Source organism: Chiloscyllium plagiosum, unplaced genomic scaffold, assembly GCF_037043375.1.
Source record: "Chiloscyllium plagiosum isolate Xiang-an unplaced genomic scaffold, Cpla_swu_hap1 HiC_scaffold_1, whole genome shotgun sequence".
NCBI classification, from domain to species: Eukaryota; Metazoa; Chordata; class Chondrichthyes; order Orectolobiformes; family Hemiscylliidae; genus Chiloscyllium; species Chiloscyllium plagiosum.
Genome location: NW_028270139.1, coordinates 33516176 through 33543400, shown reverse-complemented (window position 1 = coordinate 33543400; position 27225 = coordinate 33516176). Strand labels below are relative to the sequence as shown.

Here is a 27225-nt window from a genome sequence, read left to right as displayed (position 1 = left end):
TGCTGTAACTCAGTTCTACTGTTCTGCATTTGAATCAATGGAGTATATAATGGCAGCTTTCCAATGATAACTTCGTTCTTCAGCAGCAGTGCAGTTGAGTGGTTGGGGGGAGGGTTGGGGATGGTGAGCAGGCAAGCAGTCAGCACTGTCCCTTAACAATGGAGACAAGTGAATGAGTGTTCTTGGAAAGTTTTTGTTAAGTGGTATGGTGAGACGCAGCAATAATCCACAGGCAATACAGCAAACTGAGGGAAGAAAGGAATGGACAGTAATATCTTTCATATCATTGGAAAGGTATGGAGGCAGAATAACATTTAAGGAAAAAAAACACAACAGAGCAGTCCACATGCTGAGCTACCATCATTCATGCGGTTAGCTAGGCAAGCAAAAGATAGATGGACATGTTATACCTGAAAATGAGCAAATTAAAATTGTGGCTATTTTTATGGGCAGGGAAAACAGGAAAATTAACTACCCAATGACTTCCTGAACCTGTTCTTCTGCATAGAACTCCAGGGGAAGGGCCTAAAATGTATTTTTTGATGCATTTGCAACATTAATCTATTAGTGTTATTGTATAACTATAGTAACACAGCAATACCCATGGTTGACGTTTATAGTGCAATTGGAGCAAACTAAATCAATAACTAAATAAAACCAGCAAGGATTTCCAGGCAAGAATCTGATGTTAATGTTAAAATTTAAAGAAAAACAAATCTATTGGTGTTTTATGGTGGAACAGATGTTTCATACAGTAATTTTTGTGCTGTAATTCTATGTCATGGAGATAGAGAGACAAGTGCAGAATTTGGGCATCAATGTTCTCTTAGGACGCTTTATTCCTCAATTGCTGTATTCAAAAGTAATGTTACACATTGGGATTCACTGGCCACAGACTGTAAAAACAAACTGTTGAATGTGAATTCTTATTGTTCTAGAAGTGATTTATGGAATGTATAATTGTCTCTTGTAAAATATGAAATATAACCAACATTTAATTATTCCATAAATCCATTGCTTTGCCCTTTCTTAACATGCTTCAATTCACAAGGAAATTACCTCTAAATTTTGCATGGGTCTTGAATTCAACGACAAGCCGACCATCGTCCCTTATGTAAATCCGTATGATCTGAAGTCGTGCTGACAATACACTGTCAGTTTGTATACCTGCAATAAGTAACACAGTAGAAATGAAAATGTTCACATTAAATAAAAAACATATTTAAAATATAATTTCTTTAATATCATTTTTTTAACCTGTTCTCCAGAGAACTGTGTCATAAAAGAATGAGAATTCCATCTCAGTGTGATGCTCGAGTGATGCCCAGCCTCTTGGTGCTGTCACATAAATGTAAGAGACGTACAGTGGCACTGATACTGTCAGGAATGACTGAGCAGAATCTCGTACCTGCCAATAATCATAACACAAAGAAATGTGACACAGGAAAATACATTTTAAGCCCTTTAAACCCTGTGCTGCCCAGTCTATGAACACTATCTGCTACACTATGAACTCATCACAATTCAAAACCCTTCAAAAAATAATTCTGCAAAGTCTCCTGCTGCTCTCAGCTCTTGTTATGCATATACTGTCAGAGTCTCTTCTAATATTATCACAGGACTAGTCATAACCCAGAATGATATCTGGCTTGATTGATAATATTTTGCTTTTTGGTGTTTTTCTTCCCACTGAAACATAATAATGCAATGCTACAGATTTAGTTTAACAATCAAACAGAAGTTTATTACACAAAAGAATGAAGATAAAATAGAATACATCAAACCGTTTACCTATAATACAACAACACTTCTTTGCAATACACACACCAGAGAGATAATTCCTTTCTCTTCCACTTCAATAAGGCTTAACTGTAGCTTCAACTCCATGTCTTGAGAATCTAATTGAGTTTAGACCTTTCCAGCTTCAAATAACTCTCAGTTTTAACCAAAAACCTCTGTTCTGCAACTTTAAAGTAAAACTCCATTCACTTGGGTAATCCATTTCTGAACCATTCTGAACAATTTCCCTTCCTTAGGAGCAGCTGTATGAGACATGCAATTTTAGCAAAGACTGCCAAACTGAAACTTCAAGCTATGGATGTTTCCCCTAAATCAAAAGCAATTCCAGAATCTTCCAAAATAACGAACACATACTCTGATTGCTTATAAAACTCACTGAATGTAAACAAAATTCCACTAGCCTCCAAGAATTCTATTCTCATATTATTTTTAAAATCCAGAAATTGTTAAATCATTAAAACTTTTCAGATACACAGAAATCCCACATGCCACTCATTCAAAAATCTAATAACCGAAAAGGATATAAATGATATTAAAATATGTAGAAAGCACATTGTATTGTAGACTCATGACAATGGATACATTATTTTGCACAAGCTAAGGTTTAATCGGAAAGGGTATGAATAAACTATGTAGTTAATCGAATGAACAATGGTGAAAAATAGTCCAAACAAAGCAAGTAATCATTCAACTTTATTTAAAACAGCTTTTTCTGACACAGACTTTAAGTGTGTATGCTTAGCTCATTTGTTCGCATTCTAACTCAGAATTAGAAGATATGGCATTGATGATGACCTCAGATGATAGTGTAAAATAAGAAAAATCAGCTTAGCCACAATTGAAGTCAATGGAAACATATTATAAAAGGTGTATCATGGTAATTGAGCTGATATTGCACATTGCAATTTAAAGCCAAAACTTATCCCTGTCAGTTCAATTATTAATTTAAGTCTTGAGCACATGACTTAGATTCATATGTCTATGCAGTACCAAGGCCATGCTACATTGTAGAGCCACCTTTCAGATAAAATATTGAAGTAAGGTTCTGTCCATCAGTTTATGTAAATGCAATAGATCTAATGATACTATTCAAAATAGAGTCATAATTCTTCTGATATTCTAACCAGTAGTCTTACCTCAAAAGTTCTGCACCAAAAGCTTTCAGACCACTCATTTAATTTGTTGTTTTTGAGCCTTCCATATTGACCTTTGTAGCAACAGGTCAAACGTAATTAATTTACCTCAAAGAGCTTTGAGAATGTGACTGGATGTTATTCAAATCTCCCTTATGTACAGTGCTTTAAATAAAAATATTCTGAATATTATTACATCCTTCTTTAGATAGATTAATGGAAAATGACAAAACAAATTTACCCTTTTCTTACTGTGATTTGATTTAATTGTCAAAGGTAGAATGTGAAGTTACTTATAATTTGGAGCATTGGCAAGAAAATGATTTTGAACCATAAGGATGAGTATCTCATCAGCTCTTCAACTCTTCTGGAAATAATCACCTGAAAGTCAGCTGTCACTGAACCACCGCAGACATCAATCAGTTCTGTCATGTCATAGTAGGCATCGAAAGTCCAAATACAACTCTTTAGATTGAGATGCTTATACAGCTGAAGGGTCTTGGGTTCTCTTACATTCGGGTCAAACTGGAATGGCCGATCATATCCAGGGCCAAGAGTGATGCTATCATAGTTGACATCATCGAGAAATCCAGAATCTGCAAATACAACTTTACTGAATATTTTGGCTATTATAAACTACTAAGCTGATAACAGATAGATTCCAATTCTCTACTAAGAGCAAGGATATTTATTTTAAATGAATGAACAGAAAGCATAGAAAATAAATGCAGTGTTGCTTTTTAAGTCTTTGAATTCTGAGGGGTATTAGTTTTAGAATTAGAATTATTTTATGGTGAAGATTAACATTGCAAATTATGGCTAGAATTCAAAAGGATGCGAAGTCAAAGGAGTCATCAACATGGATAAAGGTAAAATGTTTTAATATTTTTCTAAAATTGTACTTCTCCCATTTCATAGAATTCCTGCATTTGATATAAAAACATATACATGAATGCATGCAGGATTTATAAAAAAAAAGGTCAGAATGAACATAGCAGAAATATTGATCAGTTTATCAAGGATCATCTATTATAAAGTTTCAGGTTTGACAACATTTCTATTAATAGTGCCAGATACTCATATTCTATACAGACAGTATGTATGTAATTGGAGCATGGTTTTAAAACTGGAGCATTACAACTGTGAGAGAAACAGCCATTGTGAAAGGAACGAGCTGTCACCAAATTAGAACTATTCTGTTCATGGAACTTGCATTGAAGTAGCACCTTTGGGTCAATAATGTGGTGAAGGCTCACCTGCTTACTGTGACAAAATAACTATGTGGTTTTTTCCTTTCGGTTTAACATTCAATTTCTTCAGCAGATTATCAGAACTTCATTTCCAGAACACAAAACTCCGTACTTGTTTTTAAGTTTATTTTTAAAGGATAGGTTGAAGAAAGAAAGTAAACAGAGAAACTGTTGTATATATCATCTAATCATGATCTGTGATCAATAATTCTAGTGAAGAAAATTGGCATAGGTATTTCTGTTATGGATTCATGCTGACTTGCCTGCTAAAATTATCAAGAGGAAGAATTTTACCCTGAAGAATTATTGGGTAGTATGTAAATGCTTGCTTACTTTGCAGTTGCCTACTGAAACACCCATAACTTCAAGTTTTAAATATATCAAAATTTACGTATTGTAGTTTTTGTCTTTAAGTTATGAAGTTTCCAGAAACTTGGCTGGTGAGAGGATGTGGATCTTCTGACTTCGCTCAGGATTCTACCTGTTATACTCCTGAGGTCCTTGATTGTCACCAGGTTGGAGCAGATGTGTTGGTGCCTGTAGATGGATTCTGACAAGAGAAAATGCAGGTTGTGTAGTGGCATGGTGGACACGAGAGGTAACATTCCATCCTGGTGAGGAATCTGCACAGAAATGTGGATTCTGACCAAAAAGAAAAGCAGCCATTAAAAACCTTGAATTCTACTGCTTATAATCTAAATTACTAAAACAACATTTCAAAATACTGAGAAGTATTTTAATCAATGAAGACAAATGGGTCTTTTTACATTGTCACTGCCAATCTTAGCTTTATAACCACTTGCTTGTTTGCTCTTCTTTTCTCCAGGTCTTCAGACCTTAGCACTTCACCCAGGCTAAAACCTTTCAGTCAGGACATCTTCTATGATATTGGCCATGCAAAGTCAAGACAAAGCGAATTTCCATTAGCAATGTTGTACATTACCACATAGGTGTAAATGTTTGGCCATAGCAACATAGAAACCAAGAACACGAGTAGGTCATTAGGGCCTCCAAGCCTGCTCCACCATTCAGGTCGATTTGATTGTCCATCTCATTGCTATATTCCAACTTTCTCTTTATACCCCTTGATGCCTTTAAAATTTAAAAAAAATCTTTTTTGAACATATTTAGTGAATTGGCCTCCACTGTGTTCTGTAGTAGAAAATTCCACAGGTTCACTACCCTTTGGAGGAAAGATTTCATCATCTCAGTCCTAAATGTCAGTATCCTAACATTCTTTCCCATTTTTAGACATCCCAACCAGGAAAAACCTCCTCCTTGCCTATATCCTGCCAAGAACTTTATATATTTCAATGATATTGCCTCTCATCCTTGTAATCTCCAGTAAATTCTGGCCAGGTTGAACCAATCCTTTGTCATATAATATTGCTGCCATCCCCAGGATCAGATTAATGGACCTCTTCTGCACTCGCTCCATTGCAATTCTTGAGGGAGACCAAAATTACTTGCAATACTGTGGATGGAGTCTCACCAAGGTCCTCTATAACTTCATTAAGACATTCCTACTTTGGAATTAAAATTCTCTTGCAATGAAGGCCAATAAACTATCTTCCTTACTGCATCTGCTTGTCCACTTTCATAGACTTGGTGCACAAGGGCACCCAGATCCTTTCATACGTCTGTGTTCCCAATATATCACCATTTAAATAATATTCTTCCTTTCTGTTTCCACACTGAATGCTGGGCCCTCTATTTTTTGTCATTTACATAAATGATTTGGATGCGAGCATAAGAGGTACAGTTAGTAAGTTTGCAGATGACACCAAAATTGGAGGTGTAGTGGACAGCGAAGAGGATTACCTCAGATTACAACAGGATCTGGACCAGATAGGCCAATGGGCTGAGAAGCGGCAAATGGAGTTTAATTCAGATAAATGTGAGGTGCTGCATTTTGGGAGAGCAAATCTTAGCAGGACTTATACACTAAAAGGTAAGGTCCTAGGGAGTGTTGCTGAACAAAGAGACCTTGGAGTGCAGGTTAATAGCTCCTTGAAAGTGGAGTCGCAGGTAGATAGGATAGAAGGCGGCGTTTGGTATGCTTTCCTTTATTGGTCAGAGTATTGAGTACAGGAGTTGGGAGGTCATGTTGCTGCTGTAAAAGACATTGGTTAGGCCACTATTGGAATATTGCATGCAATTCTGGTCTCCTTCCTATCGGTTTAGGGTGAGAGGGGAAAGATATAAAAGAGACCTAAGGGGCAACGTTTTCACAGAGAGGGTGGTACATGTATGGAATGAGCTGCCAGAGGATGTGGTAGAGGCTGGTACAATTGCAACATTTAAGAGGCATTTGGACGGCTATATGAATAGGAAGGGTTTGGAGGGATATGGGCCGGGTGCTGGCAGGTGGGACTAGATTGGGTTGGGATATCTGGTCGGCATGGATGGGTTGGACCGAAGGGTCTGTTTCCATGCTGTACATCTCTATGACTCTATTGAGCCATGTTATTCTGCATTTGGCATGTGTTTGCCCACTCATTGAACCTGGAGAAAGTGAGGACTGCAGATGCTGAAGATAAGAGTTGAAGAGTGTAGCGCTGGAAAAGCAGAGCAGGTCTGACATCATCCGAGGAGCAGGAGAGTCAACGTATTGAGCATAAGATCTTCATCAGGGACAGTAGAGTGGCCCAAGGGAGCTAAGAGTTAAATGAGAGGGGTGGGGAGCTGGTAGATAGAGGTGGGGGGTGAGGTGATAGGTCAGAAAGCAGAGTGATGTGACATTGAACATTTCTTCCATTGCCTCTGCCTCCGGGCTTACTTTTTCCATCAGGACTCCTGCCCACTCTCTGAGAACCGATTCACCTACCTCCAACACATCCATCTACCTGGACACCCCGTGCTGCTCTGTTACCCTCCCTCAATCTCTTCATCTTGAACTGCCACCGTGACATTTACTGCGTCAACGTGCCCACCCCCTCACCCACCCCAACCTCTCACACTTGAAAGATGCAGTCCTCCGCTCCAATCCCAACGTCATCGTCAAACCTGCATACAAGGGGGGGTGTGGGGGCACAGTAGTAGTTTAGCGCACCAACCTCTACACCGTTGAAGCCAGATTCCAACTCACAGACAGCCCCTCCTACTGACCTCTCGACCACGACCTCACCACCAAACTATCATCTCCCAGACCAGTCACAACCTCATCACCTCAGGGGATCTCCCATCCACAGCTTCCAACCTCATGGTCTGGAACACTGCACTGCCCGGTTCTAGCTCCTACCTAAAATTCACAAACTAGACTGTCCCGGTCGACCTATCGTCTCGGCCTGCTCCTGCTCCACCAAACTTATCTCTGCATACGTTGACACTGTCTGGTCTCCCTTGGTCCAGGATCTCCCCACATATGTTCGGGACATCACCTGTGCCCTTCACCTCCTCCATGACTTTTGGTTCCCTGGTCCCCAATGCCTCATCTTCACCATGACATCCAAATCCCTGTACACATTCATCTGTTATGACAAAGGCTTCCAAACCCTCCGTTTCTTCGTCTCCCGCCACCCAACCAGTACCCTTCCACTAAGACTCTCAGCCGATTGGCTAAACTTGTCCTCATCCTCATTTCAAATCATCCCACTTCCTCCATATAAAAGGGTTAGCCATGGGCATCTTATGGGCCCCAGCTACGCCTGCCTCTTTGTTGGGTACGTGAAACAGTCCATCTTCCGCAGTTACACTGGCATCATTCCCCATCTTTTCCTCCGCTACATCAGTGACTGTATTAGCGCCACCTCACGCTCCTGTGAGGAGGTTGAACAGTTCATCAACTTGACCAACACCTTCCACCCTGACCTCAAGTTCACCTGGACCATCTCGGACACGTCCCTCCCCTTCCTGGACCTCTCCATCTCCATTTCCATTTCTGGCAACTGACTCAACACAAACATCTACTTCAAACCCACCAACTCCCATAGCTACCTGGACTACAGTTCTGCTCACCCAGGCTCCTGTAAAAAGGCTATCTCTTACTCACAATTCTTCCACCGCATCTGCTCCAATGGCGACCAATTCCAGCAGAGAACATCCTAGATGGCTCCTCCTTCAAGGACCACAATTTCCCCTCCCACGTGGTTGACGATGCCTCCAGCGCATTTTCTCCACTTCCCGCACCTCATCCCTTGCACCTCACCCCTCCAAATTGCAACAAGGACAGACTATCCTGGTCTTCACTTTCCACCCCAGTGACCTCCAGATACAACGCATCATCCTCTGCCATTTCTGCAACCTACAACAGACCCCACCACCAGGGATATACTTCCCTCCCCACCCCATCTGTGTTCTGCAGAGACCATTCCCTCTACGGCCTCCACTAACCTACCCTCCACTCCCAGCACCTTCCCTTCCCATCGCAAGAAGTGCAAAACCTGTGCCCACACTTCCCTACTCACCACATTTCAAGGCCCCAAAGAATTCTTCCACATCCGACAGAGATCTACCTGTACTTCCACACACACATCATCTACTGTGTCCGTTGCTCTCGGTGTGATCTCCTCTACATTGAGGAGACAGGATGTCAACTTGCAGAACGTTTCAGAGAACATCTGTGGGACACGCACTAAATGACCCCACCGCCCTGTAGCTGAACACTTTAACTCCCCCTCCCACTCTGTCAAGGACATGCAGGTACTGGGCCTCCTCCACTGCCAAATTCTAGCTACCTGATGCCTGGAGAAAGAACGCCTCATCTTCCACCTTGGGACACTCCAACCACGCATCAGTGTAGATTTCACCAGCTTCTTCATTTCCCCACCCCCACCTTATCCCAGAAACGACCTTCCAACTTGGCACTGCCCTCTTGAACTCTCCTACCTGTCCATCTTCCTTCGCACCCATCCGTTCCATCTGCCTCTCCAGCCTCTCACCATCACCCCTCACCTCCATTTACATATTGCATTCCTAGCTACCTTCCTCCCATTTATTTCTCAACCCCTTTGGGCCATTCCCTCATTCCCGATGAAGAGGTTATGTTGGAAACATTGACTTCCTGCTCCTTGGATGCTGCCTGACCAGCTGTGCTTTTCCAGCGCCCCACTCTACAATATTCATTCAATGTGTCTAAACAACCATGAAGTTTCATTGCATCTTCCTTGCAATTCACAATCCCACCCTGTTTCTACCATCAACAAACTTGGAAATGTTGCATTTTGTTCCTTCATCCAGGTCATTTATATATATGGTGAATAGCTGGAGTTCAAGCACTGATCCCTGTAGTACCTCAGTTGTTACTGCGTTATACTCTGAAAAAGATGCATTTATTTTACAGTTTCCTCTGTCAATGAATTCTCTATCTATGCCAATAAATTACCCCCCATTCCATGTGTTTAACTTTCCCAGTATCTTCTTATGAAGGACCTCATTAAAACCTTCTGAAAAATCCAAATACACCTCATCCATTGGTTCTCCCTTATGCATTCTACTAGTTACATCCTCAAAAAATTCCAGTAGATTTGTTAAGCATGACTATCTTTCATACGCCCATGCTGGTGTTGTCCAATTCTGTTAATGCTTTTCAAGTGTTCTGTTATCACACCTTTTATAATAGACTCTAGCACTGTCCCCACTACTAATGTTAGACTAACTGGCCTGTCATTCTGTGTTGTTTGTCACCCTCCCTAAACTAGCCTCCCACTCTAATCTCACTTTCCAGCACTTGGCATGTTAATGCACTTCAGGTGCACATGCAAATACTTTTGAAATTAATTTAGAGATTCTGCCTCAACCATCAAAACAGGCAGCAAATTCCATGCAGCCACAATCCTCTATGTGAGCAGATCTCTCCTCCTGGCCCGTTCTACAAGTCACCTTAAAGATGTGCCTCCAAACAATCAACTTCTTTACTATGGGAAATAGGTCTTCCCTGTCCACCCTACCCAAGCCCCTCATTTTGTCAATACCTCTGTTAAGTCAGCCTCCTCTGTTCTAAGTAAAATAATCTTTGTCTGTTCAAGTTATCTTCATACATATAATTTTGAAGCCCTGGCAACATTTTTGTATGCTCCAGACTTAGGTCCCTCCTATAATTTTGGCGACCAGACTGTACACAAAATCCGAGCTGTGGCCTAACCAGTATCTTAAATTGCTTCAGAATTACATCCCTGCTTTTGTATTCGGTATCCTGCCCAATGAAGGAAAGATTCCCATAAGTACTCGTGGAATAGAATTCTGTTCCAGTAGATTGATGCTGGAACCCTTACAGCTTGTGTAAATTAATGATTTGGATGTAAATGTAGAGGGTATAGTTACAAAGTTTGGCACAAAAATGGTAGCGAGGAGGATAGCTGCATATCAACAAACTTGTGTGCTGGGCAAAGAGCAAATGTAATTTAACCCAGAGTTGCCAGAGGATGTGGTGGAGGCTGGTACAATTGCAACATTTAAAAGGCATCTGGATGTGTATATGAATAGGAAGGGTTTGGAGGGATGTGGGCCAGGTGCTGGGTTGGGATATCTGGTCGGCATGGACGGGTTGGACCGAAGGGTCTGTTTCTGTGCTATACATCTCTATGACTCTAAATGTGACAGATTGTGCAGTTGGATTGGATTAACAAGTCAAAGTAAAATACTATGAATAGTTGGATGCTGGAAAGTACTGAAGATCAGATGAATGTTGGTGTGAAAATAGTAGGACAAGTAGATAAGGCGAGTAAGGTGGTATATCGGATGCTCATCTTTATTAGCTGAGGCATAGAATACAAAGGCAGGAAGATTATGCTGGAACTGTATAAAACGCTAGTTAAGACACAATTGGAGTACTGCAGGCAGTTCTGGTTACCATGTTATGGGTTGGGTGGGATTGCACTGCAGAGGAAATTTATCAGGATGCTGCCTGATCTGGAGAGTCTGATAGAGAACGCTAAGAGGAGATTGAGGGGAAATGTTTTTACTCTAACAGTGACGGGAGCCTGGAACTCACTGCCTGAAAGGTTGACTCAGATACTCTCATAGCGCTGAAGCAGTATTTATGTGCTTATTTGCATTGTCATCGGCACAAGACTATGGACCAAAATCTGGAAAATGGGTTTGGTGTAGTCAGATCTTTGTTGACTGGCACAGACACCATGGAGCAAATGGCATCCTTCTGTAAATGTCTTTGAGTTTATATGCCTTTTTTTAACTGCCCTGTCACCTTCAGGGTCCTGAGGACATGCATTTCAAGGTCTCCCACTCTTCTCAGTAGCCTCCCCTTCAATGTATATTCCTTTTTTTTGTTTGCCTTCCAAATGTATAAACTCTCACTTCTCAAGATTGAATTCCATTTGTCATTTGTCTGCTCAGTAAAACCAAACCATCAATGTCATCCTGCAGTCAATATCCCACCCATTTCACCATCAACTACACCACCAATTTTTGAGTTGTCTGCAAATTTACCAATCGTGGCTCTCACTTTTAAGTTTAAAATCATTAATATAACACAAATTGAAAGGGACCCTACACTGAATCTTGCGGAACTCAGGAAACATCCATGGACTATTGCTTTTAGTTTCCTATCACTGAGCCGATGCTTCATCCAATTTGTCAGATTCCTCTACATATACTATGGGTTTTATTTTATGACTGGTCTATATCTAGGATCTTGTTAAACGACCTCCTAAAATCCATGCAGATAACATCTATTGTACAACCCTGAACAATCCTCCTTCTTAATTTCTCAAAAATTCAATTGAGTTGGGACAACTTAACCTGTCCTCCACAAACCATGCTCCTGATCCCTGATTAATCCGTGCCGAAGTTTAATTTTAACATTTAATCCTATTTCTCAATTTTGATTCAGGTAACTTGCCCACTAGTGAGGTGAGGCTGACCAGCCTATAATTATTTGACATATCCCTCACACATTTTGAATAATGGTACAGCTTTCAAAGTTCTCCGACCTCCTTTGGTACCTTGCCTGAATTGACTAAGGATTGAAAAATGATCCTCAGAGCAACTGTTTTTTTCCTCTCTGACTTCCTTCAACAGCCTGGGATACAAATCATCTGCTTCTACTGATTAATCAAGCTTCAAGGAGGTCAGACACTCCAGTACTTCTGTTCTCACGATGCTAATTTTATCTAAACATTCATGCCACTTTAATTGTAAAGTTTGCATCATTGCTCACCTTTATGAAGACAGAGACAAAATCCCCTTTAAGAACTCTCATTTTTAAATCCACACACAAGTTAGCACGTATATCTCTTGATAGGCCCAACCTTTTCCTTAGTCAGATCTTGCTTTTACCATACTAACAAAACATCTTTTGATTTTCGTTTCCTCTCATTGTTTTCCTAATTTCCTTTTTCAATCTTCCCTGCACTTTCTATATCTTAAGCTTCCTAAAGTGTTACTTCTTTAAAGATTGTTATAAGCTCTATTTTTCTGCTTTATCTTACCCTGTGCGCTTTTGGTTAACCAAGGACCTCTGTATTTTACAGTATCACCCTTTTTATTTGTGCAGGCATGTCTACAATGTCCCTGTAGAATCTCGCTTTTGCATTCCTCGCACTGATCTTCCTTCAAATAGTTGTATCCAGTCTACATTTACCAGATAATTTCTCAGTTTTTATAAAATTGGCCTTTCAACTATTTAGTACTATGAATTGTATTCTATCTTTGTCCCTTTCCATAATATTGAAAAATCTAACTGCATTATGATGGCAATTTCTTAAATCATTATCTGTGTTTACCTGCCCAGCTTTATTTCCCATGACTAAATCTAGATTTGCAGCCTCCCTCTTGTTATATGCTGGCCAAAAAAATGCTCTCGTTAATGCACTGCAAGAACATTGTGCCTTCTGTGCCTTTCACTGTTGGTATCCCAGTAATTTAAGCAGCACTTACAACCTCTAGATAAGCCAAATATTATAAACAATATATCAGAAAACACTCATTTATACCCAAATATTTTTTAACAGTAGCGTTCCTTTCCCTTATTACAAAAATGTGCTCTCTCCATCATTGACAAAAAAAACATTTTCTCTCGTACTGAAGTACTTATGTCATTATATGGTTCCTTCATCACTCTTTAATTGTATTTGAAAAATGTTTATAGTAATTAATAGGAGAAGACAGTGGGCAACCTAAATAAAGGATAACTTTGTGCAATTGAAGTGCTGGAGGACAGATGGAGATGCAGTATTGCTTAACTATCTGTAACACTTCACTCTTGCAGTCTGTGATTTTCCACATAGGAAGAGATTTAAAATCTTCTAATTATAACAAAGAAATTACAGCTTAGCATTGCCACTTTCCAAAATTCTGGATACTGCCTTGGATCCAAACTTTTCCCCATTCTTAGAGTCATAGAGATGTACATCATGGAAACAGACCCTTCGGTCCAACCCGTCCATGCCGACCAGATATCCCAACCCAATCTCGTCCCGCCTGCCAGCACCCGGCCCATATCCCTCCAAACCTTTCCTATTCATATTCATCCAAATGCCTCTTAAATGTTGCAATTGTACCAGCCTCCACCACTTCCTCTGGCAGCTCATTCCATACACGTACCACCCTCTGCATGAAAAAGTTGCCCCTTAGGTCTCTTTTATATCTTTCCCCTCTCACCCTAAACCTATGCCCTCTAGTTCTGGACTCCCCGACCCCAGGAAAAAGACTTTGTCTATTTATCCTATCCATGCCCCTCATAATTTTGTAAACCTCTATAAGGTCACCCCTCAGCCTTCAACACTCCAGGGAAAACAGCCCCAGCCTGTTCAGCCTCTCCCTGTAGCTCAGATCCTCCAACCCTGGCAACATCCTTGTAAATCTTTTCTGAACCCTTTCAAGTTTCACAACATCTTTCTGATAGGAAGGAGACCAGAACTGCACGCAATATTCCAACAGTGGCCTAACCAATGTCCTGTACAACTGCAACATGACCTCCCAACTCCTGTACTCAATACTCTGACCAATAAAGGAAAGCATACCAAACACCTTCTTCACTACCCTACCTACCTGCGACTCCACTTTCAAGGAGCTATGAACCTGCACTCCAAGGTCTCTTTGTTCAGCAACACTCCCTAGGACCTTACCATTAAGTATATAAGTCCTGCTAAGATTTGCTTTCCCAAAATGCACCACCTCACATTTATCTGAATTAAACTCCATTGGCCCATCTGGTCCAGATCCTGTTGTAATCCGAGGTAACCCTCTTCGCTGTCCACTACACCTCCAATTTTGGTGTCATTTGCAAAGTTACTAACTGTATCTGTTATGCTCGCATCCAAATCATTTATGTAAATGACAAAAAATAGAGGGCCCAGCACCAATCCTTGTAGCACTACACTGATCACAGGCCTCCAGTCTGAAAAACAACCCTCCACCACCACCCTCTGTCTTCTACCTTTGAGCCAGTTCTGTACTCAAATGGCTAGTTCTCCCTGTATTCCATGAGATCTAACCTTGCTAATCAGTCTCCCATGGGGAACCCTGTCGAACGCCTTACTGAAGTCCATATAGATCACATCTACTGCTCTGCCCTCATCAATCCTCTTTGTTACTTCTTCAAAAAACTCAATCAAGTTTGAGAGTCATGATTTCCCACGCACAAAGCCGGCCTGGCTACACATTTCACCATTTTCTCCACACTCGGCTTGTATTAGAAGCCTCAGCTTGTTTCTTATCCTCTCTGCTAACATCTCATTTTTTTAAAATCACCTAATACTCTACTACTCTCCTACTTTTCCTTCAAAGTCTATCTTCTCATTTGTCTTCATACCAAGTGTCCTCGCAACTCCCCTCAACCTTGATCATTTTCACCACAATTCACCAAACTCATTTATTTTTCTCTCATTAAGCCCTATTCTCCAAAAGACGTTCCACTCATAAATGTGTTCTAGCCATCTCATCAAGCCTCGCCATGTCTAACATTTGACCAGTTAATCATTTCACTAATCATTGATATTGACCTTCCTTTACAGGTCATATTGATATCGTCTATACATGGCTAGATGGTGCTAGTTCTAATATCTTTGCAAACACTTTCTCAAACTCACAACTTTCTCACTTCCAGCCAACAAACATATTGGCAATGCTGTTTCATACACCCCATTTAACAACATTCTTCTTCTACATTATGGGTTTTTTTTTCTCTCTCTCTCTACCAGTCTCCCCAAAGGAAAACAGAAGAGTACCTGGTGGTCAGCTCTGAATCTGGAATTGACCATTAAAGCAATGCTATACATCATTCTCTGTGTCCAAGTTACTCCATTACTACAGAGTTATCCTGGAGAGCAAGATATTCTCCGGTTCCTTTTTTTTTGTTAAAAATTGTATTTTTGAACCCCTTCCTCTATCCCCTTCAATAATTCCTCTGTCACTTATGCATCTCCATCTTAAACTTAAAGTCAGCATACATTGCAAAGTACAAAGCTTGTACCAGGAGCATGAATTGATAAAATATACATTAGTGAAAGAGCCTATCATGAGAATAGTAGATGACATTAATTAGTAACTTTAGATTGTTACAACATGCATTTTGACTGATCTGTATGGAAATGCTGATGCTTCCAATGAAGCAGTGCATGAAAACAAAGTGCTTCTTGAGATGTCACAAATTCAAATTCAAATGAATGGAAAATGGTAGGGCTGGATTTTTGAGCAGCCTGAACTTTGAAAGTGGCAGATTAGACTGCTTCTTTAATTCCTATCCCTTTCCCAGCCTTCCCATTATTATCAGCATGGACAAAAGGTGTGGGCAGCGATTCTGCTTCCCCTATTCCCAAACTGGCCGCCTCTATTGTCTTATCTTAGTCATATCTTAGCCACTCAGTTTTCATGGATTTAGACTAGCTTCTCAAGAATTCATGGTTAATGGCATTTTAGAAGTGTCAAAAACTGTGGTTCTGGAAGATTTTTTTCCAACTATGCATCAAGCTAATGGAAGCTTGGACTTTCAAAAATCTAATTTTTAGTTATGCAATGAAAAGTGGTGTCATGTATTTACAGTTTTAAAGTATTTTTTAAATTGATATTTTTATCAAGTTGCTGTAGCAGTATTTTAGGAAAATTATGGAATGGCTTATTTTTAAAAACAAATGTTTCCACTATATTATTATTACTATATGGTTTTGTATACTGTGTGTACTGGTGATTAGCAGGGAAATACTATTATTTGGAGTTCTAAAGAACGGTCAATTGACCCGAAATGTTAACCTGATTTCTCTCCACAGATACTGCCAGATCTGCTGAGCTTTTCCTGCAAGTTATGTTTTTGTTGCTATTATTTGGTATTGGGATGGTATTGGGTGTTTATGGGACCATTGGGTATATATGGAAGGGGAAGGGTTCTGAAGGAGGGTTTGATGGGTCATTGGGAAAGTGTAGTGAACCAAAGGTTGGCCTGCAGAGTATGAGAGGCCATTAGGACTGGGTTGAGCGGTATGCATTGGTAAAGGATGGGGCTTGGGAATGGGAAATGTGATAGAGATGATGAGTGATGGCACGAGGGGAGCAACTTTTAACCGTGGCGCTTGGCAGCCCATGGCCATGTCCGAACTGTTCATCGGGCGATGGATCCAAATCCAGTAAGCATCTGTCACCAAGAACAAAATATTATCATTCAGGGCAGTTTTCCTTGAGGCAGATGCGCCATATTTGGTAATTGCTTAATGCTCACTTCCCACCTCTAACGTGAAAATTAGCTCATAGTCTGGAGACTCCTAAGTTGTCAAGGTGCACACCCTTTGAATGCTACTTCCAAATAGGTGTGCCATGAAATGCCACATAATATAGACTGCTAGATCTTTTAGGAGAAAGTGAGGTCTGCAGATGCTGGAGATCAGAGCTGAAAATGTGTTGCTGGAAAAGCACAGCAGGTCAGGCAGCATCCAGGGAACAGGAGAATCGACGTTTCGGGCATAAGTCCTTCTTCAGGAAGATCTGCTAGATCTTTTAACCCGGTCCATGTACAATTATGAACAATGTAATGGCAGATCGACTCATTAAAAGGTGCAGCACTAAATTGCAGTCATAAAACAGTTTGCTGGAGTAAACTACTAATTCCAAATTTCAGTCACTGTTTAACACTATAATGTGTATATTGATTACATTGCAGCTTTGTAGCATGATCGCGATGTAAACTAAATTAAAAAGCATTACTTAACTTTCCCAGCAAGGGACAGTTTCACAATTTAGAATCGTTTCTTTCCCTTTCATAATCATCATCTGCTGTTTCCTTTTTCAGACTGCCAGGTCATGCTGATATTTTGTTCCACAGGCAGGGGAGTAGATCTCTGGAACATAGACGTGGCCATTTTTCACTTGCCCTTAGACAATGATCCCACAAAAGATCACTGCTGAGACTGGTCCTACCCTCACCTTCCTGAGATCAAGGACTCACTTGAATCCCACTGCATCACCCCTACTGGTCTTACAGCTGAGATTAGCTGTTAAAACAGACCAGATATAGAAATTCATACCTTCTTGACTGGGAAACGAAAGCATTACATTAGACAGTGGGATATATACATGATGTGTGACTACATAGTGGAGTTGCAGTGAAAATGATCAGATGTTGAAACTAAAATTTACTGCAGCACAGAAGGATTCAGCTGAAACAGAAAATATTGGTAATACTGGAAAACAGTTTATGAATACCTGTCACAATATTTGGGTTTTCACACAGCTTTTAATTTTGTCAATGCATTGTGAAGGCTGTGCAATCAAAATAATGATCAGCTCTCTGTACAGTACCTGTTAGGATGCTCCTTGTGCTTGACATCTAAGTACCTCAAAGTTGCAATGAAAGATTGGGCCTGGAATCCCCTTGCTGTTCCTGCCACTACAGGTGTGTGACATATAGAACTATCTGTTCCTATGGTGACAATATTGCTCCGCAGTGGTGTCCCAACATGGCCAGCCTTGTCAACCGCCTTAGCAACACACCGAACATGGAATCGCCGGCTGAAATAGATACTATCCAGAACCTAGTGCAAGAGGGCAAGATTATGGGAAGAAACATTAGTTTTCTGGATAAGTATTTTAAAAACCTAGTAACAACATCAAGTACATTATAATACAATGGGAAAAATTCTATTATATATGCTTGGAGACCTGGGATTGGATTGTTGTGGGATAGTCTCACACACTAATGAAGAGCTGGTGAGAGACTTGTACTGACTCTTTGCAGGAAGCCCTGTCAAACCACACTTTGCTTGGGTAGTGTTCTGGAACCTGACAGGCTGGTCAACTTTCAATCATATACTTTTTTTTGGATTAGTGGTGCTGGAAGAGCACAGCAGTTCAAGCAGCATCCGAGGAGCAGCAAAATCATATACCCACATTGCCTTTAACCTCTTATCATCATCTGATTCTGCACCATCTCAGCTCATCTGCAAATAAAACTTTCAATCATGTCTTTGTGATCTATAGACTTGACTATTCCAATGCACTTCTGGATGATGTCTTACATTCTGAGGTTATGCAAACTCTGAATTCACTCACACCAAATTAAACACACACACCACCCCTGCATTGACTGACCTATGCTGGCTCCTGGATAAGTAATGCCAAGGTTTTAAAAATGTCATTGTTATGTCCAAATGCCTCTGTAATACCCTCCTGCTCCACAATGCTGAGCTGTTGGAGCTTCTTAGCTCCCACTCCTATTTTAATTTCTGCACTTTTAATGGCTATGATTTTAACTACCTAGGCCCTAAGCTTGGACATTCTCTGCCTAAACCTCTCAAGTTCTCTAATCGCCTGCTTTTACTAAAGCTTTTCACATTTGCATCATTATGGGTTTGATATCACATCTTGCAATTTCATGAAAAGCATCTTAGTACTTAAAGATACTTTATTACTTAAAAGTTCTACATAAATACAAATTATCATGTAAACAAGTCTGCTGAATTTGTTTCATCTCTCAAAATCCAAGGAAACAAATTCTAGCATGTTTTCTCCCCACCCCACCCTTCCTCTGACCCCAAGGAAGTGATTAAAACTCCATGGTGCCAGTCAAATGTCACAGCCTGAATCACCCAGCCTGCTTTAGCACATCTATAGATAGTGCACTGATGGTGCCAAAAGGCCTAAAGCTAAAGCTGCACAAAGAGTATTTGATCATCAATCCCTACACGGTACTTTAGAGACTTCAATCCTTTTTATAATCAGACATCCGTTCAACTATTTTTAAGTTTTAATTAGCATTGCATTAATTATCTTTGATGACAGACTATTCTACCTATTCACTATTCTGAAGGAAAGATTCCTTTAATGTCTGGGTTTGCTTGAAGATTGTAAAATTACCAATCATTTCCTTTAATCAGTGACTGCAGTTTAAAGTTAAATTATTTATTTAAACCACACAATCTATGTCTTTCTGTGTCTTGTTTCCTTTTATAATTCTTCCCTCTGTTTTGGCAGCCCCTCTGTATTTTGTTCAGCCCAAATCAAGAGAGAAGATAAGAGATATTCTCCCAACTTAGGTAAAAGCCACTTCATATGCTGGCTTGTCATTTATTTGGACTTGGTTGGTAATGTCAATCTGCTCTTCGGATGATTATAGGATAAGAAAGCTCTTCACAATCCCTGGGGAGATGATGGCATTGTAGCAATGTCACTAGATGAGTAATCCAAAACCCCATCACAGCAGACGGTGCAACCTCAGTTAAATAAAAGTCTAAAATTAAATGCTGGGTCAATGGTTACCATTGCCGATTATCAAAACCCATCTGGTTCATTAATGTCCTATGGAAAAGGAAATCTGCTATCCTTACCTGGTCTGGCCTACATGTGACTTCAGACCCACAGTAATGCAATTTATCCTTAACTGCCCATATATTGATATTTACATGAAATGACCCAGCAAGCTGCTAAGCCCAAGTGTGATTGGAGACAGGCAATAAATGCTGGCCTTATCAGCGATGCTCACATCCATGTGTGACACACATATAAAACAATTTTCATCCCAAATCTCAAATGATGAAGATTGGTCCCAAATGTTCCTTCAGCACAACACAGGCTGTTTATCAGTTTTACAAAGCTTAAGAAGGAACTTAAATTATTGAGAGTCAATGTGACAATTTTGTGCAAAGATTTAGAGCACTGTCTTTTCACCTCGGTTACCTAACAACGTAAAAATCCCTTTTCTGTTTGCTGGATCTGGTATCAAATCACTGTAACATCCCAACTCAACGTCCATGGACTAAGACTCCATGACATAAAACTCCTCAACTACTTTTTTGAAGGCAGTGCAGAGAAAGTTGACTAAACTAATACCTGGAATGTGTGAGTTGCCTTCAGAGGAAACCTTATACCTGCTTGATTTTAGAAAATTAAGAGGCAATTTGATTAAAACATATGAAACCTTAAGGGATCTTGACATGTTATTTGTGGAGAGAATGTTTCCTTTCATGGGAGAATCTAGAAGTAGGGATCGCTGTTAAAAATCAAGGGTCACCCATTCAAAACAGGGATTAGGCGATTTATTTTTTCTCAGAAGTTAAGCATTTTAGGAAATTTGTTCCTCATAAGATGGTGGAAGCTGAGCACTTGGATATCTCTAAGGCAGAAATAAATAGATTCTGATTAAGCAAGGGGATGAAAAGTTATCAGGGATTTGAAGTTGCAATCAAATAAATCAACATTTTATTGAAGGACAAAACAGGCTGAAGAGCTTAAAGGCCTATTTCTGATTCACATTTTTGGATATAAATGAAACATTGTTAATACTAAATTTATAAGCTCCTTCAGTGTGTCATTGTGGATAGTTTTTGTTTTCAGCGTAAAATTGATAATCCTTCTGAATTTGGGAATTATGATAGTAATTTGTTTAATATGTATTCAGCAATTTGAGAGATATTCCAAACAGTCAGTAATGATAGCTATTCAGCAATGAAGGTTTCTGTATATTTTTGAGGCCTACAAAAATAAAAATGTGAATACATTTGTCAAGAATTGTTTTAAACATCTCCAAATGCAAATGTAACGCAGCGTGGTAAACATAGCAAATCTCAATTTACTCCAAACTACCGGAGATTTCTTTTAAAGAAATGCCCCACACGAGCTATTACTGCGCATTTGTTTCTTATTACCTAACAGATAAAACAATTAGTATTTACACACAGAAATGCTGTGAATTGCTGTATATTCCCAAACTGCTGTTTTAGCACAATGCTCAATGTTGACAGTAACAGCACATATTTATCAGTTTTCTTCACAGTAAAGTTATGGCTACAGGGGAATTGTGTCCTGGGACCATAATGTATCAGTTTCAATTGATCTTGTTAATGTTGTGCACAGGCAGAAGGCTCAGTGCTAACAGTGGAAGAGAGTGTACTACTAAGTTTAATATTTCCCTGTGCTGTATTCAGCATTATGTCAGTATAGTCTCACATCATAGTGAAATATTCTGTAAGATGAAGCTGTTTGTCTGGCTGCAGGTAAAAATTCCTTTTCAATAGAAAAATAGCATTTGCGACAGAATTGCATTTCCAAAATCATACATTTCAAATGCAATTAACACATCAATAACTGCAAACAGGAAGTCATTTTCACATCCAGATTCTAACATTTGGTTTAAGCAGGGGTCATTGTTACTTTTGTTAAAACGTATTCAGCAAAGTAACCTACTGACCAAACATGATAAAATGCAATGGAGATTTTGTTTTGATCACAAACCATACACAAAATATATTTGAAGTTGTGCTGGTTAGGTCTTAATTCAAACTTAACTTGCCTAATCATAAACATAAAATTCTTCCATTAAAGAGCTAAGTATATATTGATATACTTAAGAGTGGTAAATTGATGCAATTTTCTTTCTAGTAAAATATGTCTAATCTTCCATCTATGAGAACTGAATTTGAACTGATAATGATGAAGGGGAAAAAAATGAACCTTTTAATAGTCTCATTGATGTACATTGGTCAATTTATGAAATTACATATTTTATGGAAAAATCTTTCAAAACTTTTAAAAAGTGACTACTTCGTGCATGCTTAATAATAATTAGGACAATTTGAAGAATCTTCTCAAACCAGTGCAAAGGACAAACGTTGCCATTTCAATATACACAGCCTGATCCAAGAAAATTGAATCCCGAATTAGCACAAAAGATCATGGCAAATATTAAATTGGCTTTGTGTGTATCCCAGTTTTAAAATCCCCTGGTCTTTCATGCTTGGTTAACCAATTGCACCTAGACGATGTTATTTTTAGTGGTGCAAGCAAGCAGAAATTCTACCCCTATGATTTCCTAATTGAATTGATTTTAACTGATGAGAACCAATGACACACTCTTCCATTGTCATGGATGGAATTTGATACCTTGCCCTGTTCAACACAACAGGTTCTTAATCTTGGGACTTTACAACTTATTGGCAAACGCTTTATAACAGTAGGGTTCACAGTTTTCCTATCAGTGTTCAGTTAGATATCTGGCTCACCTGATAGAAACCTTTCCAAAAAGTGGCATATGGAAATTTACTTGGAGGTGATATGTCTTAAATAATTCTGAAAGGCATTTAAATGCATTCTTGATGATTCTTCCTATCAACTATTTTAGTAATAGTTTAGTAAACTTACAGGATTGATGTACAAAAGCAACATTGGATTTCTTTGTGGATTTATGCTTGATTAGCTTCACTTATTGCAAAAGAAACTCTCAAAAATCACTGCCTGTGAGGCAAATGTTTTAGCTTAAGACTGACAAGAATGTTCCAGAGTGCAGGAAATTCGGTGGTTATGATAGATTCAAGTTATCAAGGTTTACATTTTACAGCAAAATCTGTTTTGCAAAAGTAAAATCAACATGTTGTCATCGGAAATCCATCCCATTAGCTCAACCTGGTCAAACACAGAACATAAACAGATGGATAAAAAATATTAATGGGAATGATACACTGCATACAATTAAAATTCTCACAATGTGATTGCTTTTGCCACATTTTTGGAAAATGTTTTTAAGTTATATTCAGTTCCTGAAGCAGTTTGCTTTATAAAGAATAAGAGAAGTCAGGAATGAGAGAAGGCCATTTAGCTCATGAAAGTTGATTGCACTAATGGTATTAACTCTCCAACTGACAGGCAGTACACTGGTTGTGGAACTATTCTACTGGCCATTGGGGAAGGTAATGTGATATTGCTCCAGTGGGAAGTTTTGCAATACAATCTTTTACAGCGTGCTTTGATTGGAGTTAGAGAAATAATCTCACTTCTGCATGGGTAAATTCTGTTAGCTCCTTTGATTGAAGCAGTGAACTGGATGCTGGGAAGCCCAGTTTTAAACCCTGGTAATTTCACTCTTTTTCCTGCTTTTAGGGAGGCATAATGGGTTGATGTTTTATGTGGTGGCGAGGGAAAGTAGATGGGCTTTAGTTCTTACACAATGCCGACATCAGTCATATCTGACATTGGCAAAATAAGTTGCAAACAGCACCTTTGCATGTTACTGTATGCTAAAATAGTTTTTATTTTTTCAGATATGACATAAATTGCCTAATTTGTGTTTTATGCTTAAAATTATGTCCACACAACTGAGAAAAATTTTAAAAGGATTAACTTGCACATATTTTTAATTGTAGCATATATGACTTTCATTTCGAAAGTGTCCCTAATATTGTTAATCCTTCAATGTCACCTTTCAAACTTGCAAACTCAACCACCGAGAAGGGCAAGGGCAGCAGGTGCATGGGATCACCTGTGTGTTCCTCTCCATCCCATGGTGAAACCGTATTGACATTCCTTAAATGTGCAAAAGTGAGGACTGCAGTTGTTGGAGATTGGAGTCAAGAGTGTGGTGCTGGAAAAGCACAGCAGGTCAGGCAGCATCCGAGGAGCAGGAAAATCGATGTTTTGGGCAAAAGCCCTTCATCAGGAATTGTGCACAGTCAAAATCCTGGACATCTTCCTAAAGCAATGTACATGTACCCATGCTACATAGACTGCAGTAGTAAGACAACAGCTCACCACCAGCTTCTTAATGGTAATTAGGAAGGGGCAATAAATGTTGTTCACAAATAGAAAAATTGTCTCTTCCCTTATTTACTTCCATACTCCACTGTTTTCTCTGTAATCACTGAATATGTTATCACTTCCCTATAATTCCACATCTGAATCTCTCCTGTCAGGACTCCCCACAACCCCTCTGTCATTATCTGGCTCAGTGGCATTGTACACTTCTCTTACCTACCAAATAAATGCCAGAGAGTCTTCAACAATGGATTCTTTTCCTATCCCCTTGGAGATCCCCAAAGAATTATTATTGGTTCCTTTTCTTTCTCAATCATGCCTACACTTTAGAAATACTTGATCAGCTATGAAACATTTTGGGATATTGTGAGAGGCCATCAAGGATGCTTTGTAAACACAAATTCAATCGTGACACTATTTTCTCTCAGATTTTCCCTCTCTCCAAACCTTTTCCTCTCAGACCTTCATTAAAACACATTTTTCAGACTAGCTTTTGTTCATCTTCCTGCTATATTTTCTTTTGTCACACTGTTGATTTATGGTTAAACTATGCTTCTGGGAAACACCTGGAGCTGTATTTTTCAATGTAAAAGATGTTATATAAATGTAAGTTGCTGAAATTATTGGTCTTAAGGTTACAGTGCCACCCATTGGAAGAATTGAGGGTAGCGCACACTAGTACAGTTACTTTATAATTTCATGTGACTCGAAGGGTCACAACTCAGTTTTCACACGAGCCAATGCTTTCAAGTGGTTTCTGTAATATTCCAAAAGAAGTGTAGAATTTGACTGAGTTTCAATTCAAACCCTATATTTCCAAAAACAAAATCAGTGATGATACCATTTTATTTATTTATGATCATCTTTTCTCATATAGTAAAAACTTGTTGTCAATGACTTTCAAACGTTTACTTTATGAAGTATGGTAACAGGAAAGAGGAATTAGAGAGTTGACTATGAATTAGTGTTTTCAGGATCAAAGGGAATTGGTTCAAGAAAACCTGAAATCTATACTGTCTAGAATGAGATGGCAGAGATGCATTAGAATACCACAACTTCCCTATTTCACACCAGGCTGACACAGGCACATGTCCCTCACTGAAGTGTACAACGCCCTGCCATGTTGTATGAATGCTTTCACCACATGATTGCAAGATTTTAAAAAGATGGCACATTGTAGGTTTCTCAGGCCAACCGGGGATGGGTTATGAATGCTGGTCTCACCATTGATACCAATATCAAAAGAATGAATTATATAATTTACAAAAAAAACACTAGAGGCAATGAGATTTTAAACTAAAATAAATATTGTACATTAAGCTTGAAGGCAGGAGAAACAGCGACTCATATTAATCCTACAAGGCCTCCAGCGAGAATAAACCTATCACTTTTCAGATAATCTCAATCCCATCAAACTGGCGATTTTACTACATTCTTCCTGCTCCTCTCTCCTTGCATTGAGCCAACTGTCATTTCTATAATGCCTATTGCATTCATTTTCAATTTTGCGCTGCTAAAAGGTTAATAAAATAACCGGGTATCTTAATTTTTGTCTGACCTTTTAAGCTGTTGCAAATTCCCTGCTGGTTGTATTGTTTTCAACACTTACCATATGGTTGATGCTAGTGAAGGGAGTAGTATCTGTTACAGTCTCAAAGGGAGACCTGGCTCCGCTTGTATCAGTGGGCGTGGCCACTTCCCAACTGAAACGAACTGTAGACTGATTAATTCCTGCCTCGTCACAGCGTTCTTTCATAGCAGAGTACTTCGGAAAATGTGTGTCACACGGTGTCACACACACCAGTGGGTAGCCAGGAGATGGGTTCTTCTTGGTTCCTTCCTTTGTCACTTCTTCAACGTGGTCATAATCAACCAAAGACACAACCTAGAGTAATACAGACAACAATAAACATCCAACCCAAATGTATTGAAGCACCTTATAAATCACATTTCACAAAATATTTAGACTGGAGTGACCCAAATGTAACCTAGTAGTTTTGTGTTTATCCTGCCATTGAAAGATACAGGCGTAACACATTCCAACTTTTGCGTTCAGATTTTCTCTCCAAGCATTTGTAAATTTAATTGTTTCCACATTTATTTTTGATCCTGTCCTGACACAAAAGAAAAAACATCATGCAATTATTGTTCAACTGCATGTAATGGCCCTGAAAATCCACAGCACCACAGACGAGAATCACAAGTGCCCCTGCAGCATAGGTTTGAAGTCTCTTCAAGGTCATGTGGGTCTGTAGCATAACGTTGAAGTCTACATTAAGTCAAATGGTGATGTGATTATATGGTACCCAAATACAGAACCTTTCAAAAAAGGTTTGGGCACCGTACATTGAGCAGGACCAGGCCCTGGCATGTTAGTAGGAATTTCAGTAGATCACATAAAAAATTCCTTTCCGTGACATCCAAAGGAACACTCACAAAAGATGCCTGTCCACACTTCAGGTTAGGCTTTCAAAAGTGGCAAGAATCCAGCAGACCCAAAACCAGCTTCAAAGTCTAATCTTCAACCACTCTAACTGCACTGTCTTGGCACAGTGACAGAAGATGATTTGCAGGAACAATGATTCTAGTTAATTTAGTTCCTGAATGGGTACTCAAGAAAGTTGACCTTATGGGTGCAATTTATTTCTGAATAGCTTAAACAGAAATAATGCTTACCCAAACTGTGCAGTTTACACAATCTGCATATTATCATATTCAGCTCTGGGTGCTAACCTGAATGTCTTCCGAAAGCAGAACAGTTTGTGCAAGTGACATTTCAAAGAAAGTGACAGTTAAAGGGAAATATTAAAAAAAGTGGAAAAATTCCTCATAGTCCTGAAGTACATTTCAATCCATTGACAGTCTTTGCCAAAGGTGAATAGAGACCATGCTCAAAGCAGGCATAAAAGTAACTCGACACCAAATGTGCAGGAACAAATCAATGAATAAGTAGCTCATCACCCACAGGAATCTGTACAGAATGAGGTGGATAACTGGAGAACAAATTCTGTAAACCACTTCATGGCACCATCCACATAGGTCAACCCTGGCATCCACTAACACTTCCTGTGCTATTGAGTCCACGATCACTGCCTCCATTGGCAACAGCAGCTTTCATCTGCAGTGAATGGCTGCTG

General features: G+C 39.4%; 1 protein-coding gene and 1 long non-coding RNA gene across 4 annotated transcripts in view; one reads left to right on the top strand and one right to left on the bottom strand.

The window, feature by feature from the left end:
* fras1 (Fraser extracellular matrix complex subunit 1) overlaps positions 1-27225 on the bottom strand; it is a 446490-nt gene that overhangs the window by 24339 nt on the left and 394926 nt on the right. For all 3 annotated transcript variants that reach the window (XM_043696280.2, XM_043696287.2, XM_087985787.1), the window contains 6 exons: positions 25698-25973; positions 17870-18102; positions 4665-4825; positions 3315-3529; positions 1258-1408; positions 1060-1167 (listed from right to left, as the gene is read on the bottom strand). In XM_043696280.2, coding sequence (XP_043552215.2) covers positions 1060-1167; positions 1258-1408; positions 3315-3529; positions 4665-4825; positions 17870-18102; positions 25698-25973 — 1144 coding nt within the window. The remainder of the gene's footprint in view (positions 1-1059; positions 1168-1257; positions 1409-3314; positions 3530-4664; positions 4826-17869; positions 18103-25697; positions 25974-27225) is intronic.
* Positions 1-27225, top strand: part of LOC122553030 (uncharacterized) — a 105504-nt gene that overhangs the window by 38720 nt on the left and 39559 nt on the right. The window lies entirely within an intron of this gene.